Source organism: Mus pahari, chromosome 13, assembly GCF_900095145.1.
Source record: "Mus pahari chromosome 13, PAHARI_EIJ_v1.1, whole genome shotgun sequence".
Taxonomy (NCBI): domain Eukaryota; kingdom Metazoa; phylum Chordata; class Mammalia; order Rodentia; family Muridae; genus Mus; species Mus pahari.
Genome location: NC_034602.1, coordinates 34,837,183 through 34,846,354, shown reverse-complemented (window position 1 = coordinate 34,846,354; position 9,172 = coordinate 34,837,183). Strand labels below are relative to the sequence as shown.

Here is a 9,172-nt window from a genome sequence, read left to right as displayed (position 1 = left end):
TCAACTGAAGAATAGATACAGAAAATGTGGTACAATGGACTACTATTCAGCTATTAAAATCAAAGACATCATGACTTTTGCAGGCAAATGGATGGAACTTGAGAATATCATTCTCAGTGAGGTAACCCAGTCCTAAAAGGGCATGTATGGTATATACTAACTTATAAGTGAATATTAGCCATAAAATACAGGTACCATGTTACACTCCACAGACCAAAGAAGCTAAACAAGGAGGCTCAAGCAAGAATGCTTGAATCTCACTTAGAAGGGGAAATAAAATAGTCATAAGAGGCAGATGGAGGGAGGAAACTAGATAGAAGGGAAGGGGGAGGGGAAGACTGGGTTCAGGATCAGGTTGGGGGAAGGACAGGAGAGATGGCCATGAAAATGAATAGAGATCTGCAACTGAGAGGAGTGAGGAAGTCAGGGGCTGGAGTGGGGGGAACATCTCTAGGACAAGACATGGAACCCAAGAATCAATGGAGGTGACCTTTGCTGTGACTCACTACACTGGGGATATGAAACCTGAAGAGGATACTTCCTGTATCCAGACAGGAACCCCAGTGGAGTGATAGAGACACCAAACCCACCCACAAAACTTTCAACCCAAAATTTATTCTGTCTGCAAGTAATGCAGGCATGTAAGAGGGAACAGAAACTTAGGGAATGGTCAACCAATAACCAGCCCAACTTGATACCCATCTAATGGTCAAGCACCAATCCCTGAGACTATTAATGATTCTCTGATATGCTTGCAGACAGGAGTATGTTGTCCTCTGAGAGGCTCCACTCAAAGCAGCTAACTTAGACAAATAGAGATACCCAGAGCCAAACAATGGATGGAGCTTGGGCACTCTTACAGAAGAATAGGGGGAAGGATTGCAGACCAGGAGATAGGAACTCCACAGGAAGACCAACAGAGCCAACTAACTTGGACCCTTGAACCACTAACCAAAGAACATGCACAGGCTGGGCCTAGGACTCCCTTCCTATGTAACAGATGTATAGCTTGACCTTCATGTGGGTCCTGAAGGACTGGAATGGGGTCTAACCCAAAAGCTGTTGCCTGTACATGGGATATGTTCTACTAGCCGCGCTGCCCTGTCTAGCCTAAGTGGAAGAAGTGTCTAGCCTCAGAGAGACTTGAAGTGCCAAGGTGGGAGTATACCCAGGGGGGAGGGCCACCTGCTCAGAGGAGAAGGGGAAGGGGGAGGGGAAAGGACTGGGACAGGGTGACTGGGAGAAGAGCAGTGAGCAGGATGCAGTGAATAAATAAAAATATAAAAGAAGCCAGTCCAGAGCACACAAAGTAAACAGGGCCAGGGGCAAGAACTACTACTTAAGCAGCTTTCTAAAAATAAAAATGGCAATGGGCCCCTCCCTCTCCTTCAGGTAACTGTAATATCCAGCCCTAGAATCTGCCCTCAAACAGAAAGAAAAAGTGCCTTTGAAACAGGCCAACAATACACATCAGCTACCTGGAATCTTTTCCGTCTGTCCAGGATGTTTTTCAAGACTATAGCATTGCTCAAGATACATTGTATCTAGTGAGTGGGATCAGTATAACTGGAGCTCCAAAATGCAAGCATGCTACTTCTAAGATTTCAATAAGTCAACCATCACAGTTTAGAATATCAATTGGGAATTATCTAATTTATCAATTTATACCTTCACATATTTCGGAAATTATTTAGGACCTTTTGTATATTATATGTAAATAATGTTTTTTTAATTCTTTTTTTAAAGATTTTATATTTAATTTATGTATGTGTATATTTATTGTAATGTATATAAGTATGCTATCATCATGTATACCAAAAGAGGGGATCGGATCCCATTACAGATGGTTGTGAGCCACCATGTGGTTGCTGGGAGATGAACTCAGGACCTCTGGAAGAGTAGCCAGTTCCCTTAGCCTGGAGTCACAAATTCTTTTTAGCAACAAATACGTTTTATTAATTTTCAAAGTTTAGTCATTGTGCCTAATTAAATTTGTGAAGTTTTTCAGTCTTATGGATGATTCTTAGCTATTTTAGAAAAGTTGAATTAGTTAGATATATACTTATATACCAAGTAAACATTAAGTCTTTTTATATTATATACACACTTGACAACATGCACTTCGTACTGTATTTCACTGTTAGTACACTAAGGAAAATCAAGTTATAATCTCATCCTGTGAAAACTTATTTTGAAAATTAATTACAAAAGAAAATTATACTAGGCAGGTGTGGTGGTACACACCTTTAATCCCCCGGCACTCTGGAGACAGACCCAGGTGAATCTAAACAGTGACTACAAAGCCAATGAAATCTACATATCTAGACCTTGTCTCAAAAAGGGAAAACAAAAACAAAGGAAAGAAGAAAGGGAGAAAGGAAGGAACTAAATTATACTTTACATCACTTTAAACTTGACTGATTTTTAATGTTTCTATTTTCTTGTTGTTTGTCTCTTTTTAATTTTTTTGTTTTGATTTGTTTTTGAGACAGAATTTCTCTGAGTAGCTCTGAGTAATTCTCCTGGAACTCTGTAGACCAGAGGGGCCTTGAACTCAAGAGATTTGCCTGCCTCTGCTTCTGTATTAAAAGCACCACCACCCAGCTTTAAGAACTGATTTTAAAGACAGCTCGGTCCCAGGTCAGGTGATTTCCCCTGCTGTGCAACTCTGTATAACTTCCATGGTTTCCAGGTGCACACTGGAATTAGCAGTGTCTAAGTGTTACTACTGCTACGATGAAACACCATGACCAAAAGCAACTGGGGTGCGGGGTGCTGTTCATCCTCATCAGAGGAAGCCAGGACAGGAAGGAACTCAAACAGGGCAGGAACCTGGAGGCAGAAGCTAAGGCAAGGGCCCCGGAGGAGTAGCTTGCTTCTCGGGCTTACTCAGCACACTTTCTTACAGAACCCAAGACCACCAGCCTAGGGGTAGCCCCCTCCAACGGACTGGACCCTCCTACACCAATTAATTAATTAATTAATTAATCCTACATTAATTAAGAAAATGTCCCACAGGCTTGCCTATAGCCCGATCTTAGGGAGGCATTTTTCTTAACTAAGGTGCTCTCCTCATAGATGACTCTAGCTTGTGCCAAGTTGACATAAAACTAGACGGATCATACAGGGACTCCGTCTTAGGTGTCACCCAAGGACTAAACGCCTTAACGCAGGTACGAGCCATGCCTGAGACGCAAACAGATTTCACACGCTATTACCGTCATGTGCAACAAAACCCTCGTATAGCTAAAATCCCACCTTAAGAGACAGTAATAGGAGGTTGTAGGCTGACGCAAGTGAGATAGACACACCAGGGCCGGGCGTGGTGGCACACGCCTTTAATCTCAGCAGTTGGGAGGCAGAGGCAGGCGGATTTCTGAGTTCAAGGTAGTGTGAGTTCCAGGACAGCCAAGGCTACACAGAGAAACCCTGTCTCGAAAAGAAAAATGAAAAAAAGAAAAAAAGAAAAAAGAAAAAGAGATAGATGTACCAGAAGAATGGGATGGGTGGGTGGAACAATAAATAAATAAATAACCAAATAAATAAAGCGAAAACCCTGAAGTACCATTCTGGAAAGAAAACAGATCGAATCCTAGACTTCGGAGAGTTCTCCAGCAGGTCCACGGCTGCCTCGCACTGCGGCGGGCTTGACAGCCGCATCAGTAACACTAGACCAACGCCTCCCTCCTGCCCTCTCTGAGCTGAGGCTACAAGTGACACCAGCGGGCACACGCTCCTACCCGGCTCTTAGCTGTTCCGCTCCCCAGCGGCAGCCGCCACCGCAACACGTGTCCCACCCGTCTCCGCCTCGTGAGGGCGCTCGCGCCTCCAGGCGGCTGGAATTGGCCCGGCGCGGCCCCCGTAGCCAGACTTGAGTTGCGACTGTCACCGCCTTATCTTCCTTTCCCTCAGTTCCTTTTCACTTCCGGGGTTGCTCTAGATCCGCTGGTTCCGTAACAACATCCCGTTGACTTCCCTCAGGCGGCGGGACGTGTGTAGCCGCCTTCCCCGGAGCGCCTGCCCGCCTGGGCTCGCGGGCTCCCCGGTCCGGGACGCCATGGCCACCAACCCGCAACCGCAGCCGCCGCCGCCCGCGCCTCCGCCGCCGCCACCGCAGCCACAGCCTCCGCCGCCGCCGCCGGGCCCTGGGGCTGGCCCCGGAGCGAGCGGGCCGGGAGGCGCGGGGACTGGCTCCGGGGACCCGCAGCTCGTTGCCATGATCGTAAACCACCTCAAGAGCCAGGGGCTCTTCGACCAGTTCCGCAGGGACTGCCTGGCCGATGTGGACACCAAGGTGCGGGGCTGGAGCGGCGGGAGGCGCGGGGAGCCGGGTCCCGCGTGCTCCGAGGGGCGACTTCCCCGAGCCGGACCCTCGGGGCCGCCTCGCATGCATTACTTCTTTTGCAGCTGCTTCGTTTGTTGTTTGTTTGCTTGTTTGTTAGTTTGTTAGATCTGCAGCGGTGTGCCGCCATGCACTCTGCAAGGCTTGGGCTGTTCATTCATTCCCCCTGCCCTTGTGTTCCTTTCTCAGGCTAGTGTTTCTTGAATGCCTACTATGTGCCAGGCAATGCTTGGCCTCAGCTAGTATACAGCTGTGCTAAGCAAGACCCAAGTCGTTGTTCGTAGGGGAGACTGGCTTAGGAGCACTAAGGCAAACGGGACTCGGTTTAGTGTTCATTCTTATTTCTCGTGGTCTGACGACTTACTTTTTTCACCTAAGTTGTTTTTTTGCCTACCAAAAGTTTCTTCGGCTTGTAATCGCCACAAATGTAGCGTTTGCAGATGTCGTAAAATGAATGGTAAGGGAACGATTTACAATGTGTTTTGCTGGATGTTGAGGGGCGGGTGAACTTGCAAAGATAGGCAAACTTGGGCAGAGGGAAAAAAGTGGGTTGGGAGACGGGACTGTCGTTTGATCTTTTGCAATGGCTGCCTGGTTTTTAGTAGTTTGCTAAGACAAGAAGAGGCTGACAGAGAAAGAGGGAGGTATAGCGCATGGAGCCATCCGTTCTGTTGGAAATCTGTGGAGAAGAAATGACAGCAACTTGAAGTGAAAGAAGGAATGACGGGGGAGGTATGCGTTAGGAGACGGACGGACGGTGAGGTAAAGGTCAGCAGAAAGGTTCCCTAACCAAACAGAAGGGGAGGGAGTCAGGCACCCAGCACCAACATGGAAGCGTGCTTTAGCAGGTAAACTATCATCTTGGCAGCAAGCCAAGGTTGCAGGACTAAGTCAGTGAAGTTGGTGAAAAGCTATGAAACTGTGTCTGGTAGCAGGCGAAGGGAGAGGTGTGGGTTCCTCTTGTGGGGTATTTGTTGCTTTCATGTGGTTTTGTTTGGGGGGTTGTGTATGTGTTTATTTTTGCTTCAATGTGGGTTGGTCCGTTGGGTTGGAGTTGTGATGATGTAAGGTTTTTTTCAGACTGGCAGGTCTGAATGAAGAACCTTTAAAAGAGGGGTGTTTGCAGCATCTGCATATCCTTGAGCTTTGAGGTCACCGGCACACAGCTCTATCATCGCCTCTATAATAATTCCTCTGAAGAACCTGAGGGTATCTTCTACAAGGACTCTGGTTCTGGGCCCATTCCCGTAGCCTTTCCAAAATGTTGTAGGTTTTATTCACAGAGACTTCAATTAATTGAGTGTGTATAGGAAGTTTAATCTTCCCTTGCTTAGGGACTATCACAGCCATATTATAAAGTCATTGTTGTTGCCTTTTGAAAAGTATTTTAATAGGAAAATATTAGGCATGGTCAGGTAAATGTTTCCCCATATAAAGCTAGTTGTTTGCAAGCAACAAGTGGGTATTACACCCTGATGTTCTTAGAACTCTGTGTATTTGTGTTGTCACTGTGTGTATTGTGTATAATAATGTTTTAATATTTTGATGACAGGTGCAGTTTTTATAATTCAACCTTTTATTTATCTCATCTCCATTAAATATTACTGTTGTCTGTGGTATCCCTGCCCAAACTTCCAAAAGTAGATTATTAAAATGTTTCTTGGGTGAAAGAAGAAAAATTGGTATGACAGTGTAAGGAAAGCTAGGCCTTTCTCTTCAAATGTGCACACTAAAGTGTTGTTTTTAATAGTTGACAGTAGTTGACTGGAGGCAGTTGCATGTGGTTCAACCTTATGCTGTGTATAGAGAGGGACCACAGAATGTTCTTCTGTAGGTAAGAAAGCTTGACGCTAGATAAGAGTGGAACAGAGACGACACTCTTCCCAGAGAGCAGCACAGTGGGGCACACAGTTTCTGAATCTCCTCGATAATCATTCCTTCTCTCTTACCCTCCGTATTGCTGTTTCACTGTTTCTGTCCCCCCTCCGTACCGCTGTTTCTACCCCCCTCCTCCCTATCACTGTTTCTATTCCCCCCCTCAATCTTTCTCTCCCTTAGATAACAGATGTGTTGGTTTTAACTTAAAATATTTATAATTAAGTCACGTTTCTATTTTTCCTAATATGTAAAATGCAAAAGAATACTACTTAAGAATGTAGCATTTATAACAACACAATGAGTGGGCCAAAATAGAGTTAATATTCCCTATTCATATAAAGGACTGTCACTTTAATGGAAATCTTGAATCTCATCTGCGACTTGTAGGAAGTATGGTATTCTTCACAATTGAACGTGAAAGACTGGCCTGCTTTCTACCTGAAAGTCTTCCCTGTGGTATATGGGCTATGAACAGTTGGTGGATTGTGTCAGGCACATACATGTGTAACAGTAGTGGGTGCTGTCTAAGAACAGTCTTCCATCCAGTGCATCCACACCAGAGCAAGAGGTACCAGTGTCTACTTCCACTCCTGGAGCCATCAAACCTAACTCTCCTGGTAGGCCTGCAGTCATCAGTGGTCCTGAAGCAAGAGTATTTCTATGGCAGACAGATTGACTATGATTCTTGAAAGAGCTGTAGCCTTAGACAGGTTCAAAATCTAGCTACTCTACTAAGGCTGCTCTTTTTAGACAACTAGTCACCGGGTGTCTGACTCAAGCTGTGTGGCTTGAAAGTCATCCTGTCCCCCTTTTATTGATTATCCACTGGAGAATAAAGAGGGATGATTGAAAGGCTCAGCATTCTGTCCTAGACAAGAATCTGATGGACCAAGAAAATTAAACCTCAAATTTGATGACTGGTAAAGGTAGTTTTGGATACTTTCTCAATTATGAATGGCTTCTGGTCAGTTAGTTCATAGATCAAATAAGTATCCACTGTTCAAATCATAAATACCAGACATATTTTAGAAGCTGAAAATACAACAGTAAACCAGAGTTCTGTTGCTTCACAGTTTGTCCTAGCAGAGGAAAAAGTAAGTAAGTAGTGTATGATCAGCTCTGACTATACAAAAGAATAAGGCAAGAAAAGCATGAAAAGGCCTACTGTTTTGTTCTGGGTAAGGTTTCAATTAAGATAATATTTGAGCTATCCTTGAAGGAATTGAAAAAAATGGATGTCTTCCAACCCTAGAGCAGAGGAAGTGCCAAAGACCTGAGGCAGGACTGCTGAGAGAGAACAGTGGGCCCCTCTACACACATCCAAACGCACTGTGAATTCATTGTTTAGGGTTTTCTTGTAGTGAGAAGTTAGTGAGTTTTGAGGAAAAGTTAATGATCTGACTTGTATTTTAGATAAGATGATAATTCTTGACATACTTCGGACTGCATGTTTTGTAACCCTAATATTTAGAAGAATTAATGTACTCTCTTGGAAGATGGAGTTTGGCATGGGCAGGGAGGAATGTCAGGATGTGAGAAGCCTTGGGGCGTGAGTGGAAAAGATAGTAGGAAATGGGTCTGAATGTCCTCTTATGTGTCTGCTAGGACCTGCAGACTTTGCTGACTAGAAGAACTTGTTGACTTTGAATTTAAGTCAGGATCTTGCCATATAGTGCAAGCTGGCCTTGAACTCACTATGTAGCCCGAGGAGACTTTGACATTGCTGTCCTTTCTCCTGCCTTGCAAATGCTGATGATAGACATGGACCATCATGCCCTGCTAGTGAAAAAAATGTGTAAACAAGAAACATTTTCTTTAGGGTGGGGGGAGAATTGAAATTTGAATTTATTTTGAGGGGTCTAAAAAGCTAAATGTGTTTAAGTCTAATAAATGCTTGTTAAAAGAAGAAATACATGTTATAAATGTTAGAAAGAAAAAAAATTTTCACATTGATTTAGGGTAAGTGAAGAGGGACATGAATAAATAATTGGGTGATTTTCATGGGGAAGAGAAAGAAGCAAAAGCTGAAAATTGGAAGTGATAGAGGAACATCTCATAACTTCCAGTTCTGTGGGAGGTAGTCACCAGTTATCAAAGGACAGTGTGTTAATCACTGACCTGCCAAGCAGTGTGGACAAGAGCGTGCAAACGTACAGTGCCCTGCAAGAACTGCTGAGCAGTGGTATGTATAGAAGATGGCAGAAGCGGGAAAGGATCTAAGCTCACTTTGGGTGCCAGAATGACCTCCTGATTAGAATGAGAGCTCTAAGGTGAGAATTTTGTCAGGTGGACAGCTAGAGAGAATGGTTAGGTGAGAATTGGTTACTGGGATAACAGCTTTGACTTGAGGGAGAGAGGAGTGGTACAGGGTGATGCTGCTCTATTTTCCTTAAAATCCTTCCAGTCACTTATATTGAAGGGAAAAAAGGCAGATAAGCAAAGATAACACTGAATGAGTAGGTGAGGGGACTGATGTAGGTAAGGACCCTTTTTTTGTTTTGTTTTGTTTATTGTGTTTCAGTGTTGAGACATGGTTTCTCTGTGTTGCCCTGACTGTCCTGGAACCCAGAAATCTACCTACCTCTACCTCCTCAGTGCTGAGGATTAACGGTACATACACCACTGCAACCCAGCTAAATAGTCCAACTCCTTTTTGTTTGCGTTTGTTTTCTTTTCTTTTTCAAAACAGAGTGTAGCTCTAGCTGTCCTGTGACTCATTCTGTAGAGCAGGCTAGCCTTGAACTCAGATCCTAAGTGTTGGGACTAAAGGTGTGTGTCCTCACTACCATTTCTTAAATAGAGAAGACTGGATCTCCTTTTTATCTTCCTCTGCTTTTTTCTTTTTCTTTTTCTCTTTTTCTTTTTCTCTTCCTTCTTTCTTTTCTCTTTCTTTCTTTCTTTTTTTTTTTTTTTTTTTTTGTTGGGGGTGGGCCGTGTCGAGAATTAGGGAGG

General features: G+C 44.2%; 1 protein-coding gene across 7 annotated transcripts in view; it reads left to right on the top strand.

The window, feature by feature from the left end:
- The first annotated feature begins 3,910 nt into the window (after nt 1-3,910).
- The window catches only part of Bod1l1 (biorientation of chromosomes in cell division 1 like 1), a 57,041-nt gene continuing 51,779 nt past the window's right edge, over nt 3,911-9,172 (top strand). For all 7 annotated transcript variants that reach the window (XM_029545038.1, XM_029545037.1, XM_029545036.1 and 4 more), the window contains exon 1: nt 3,911-4,294. In XM_029545038.1, coding sequence (XP_029400898.1) covers nt 4,058-4,294 — 237 coding nt within the window. In that variant the 5' untranslated portion in view covers nt 3,911-4,057. The remainder of the gene's footprint in view (nt 4,295-9,172) is intronic.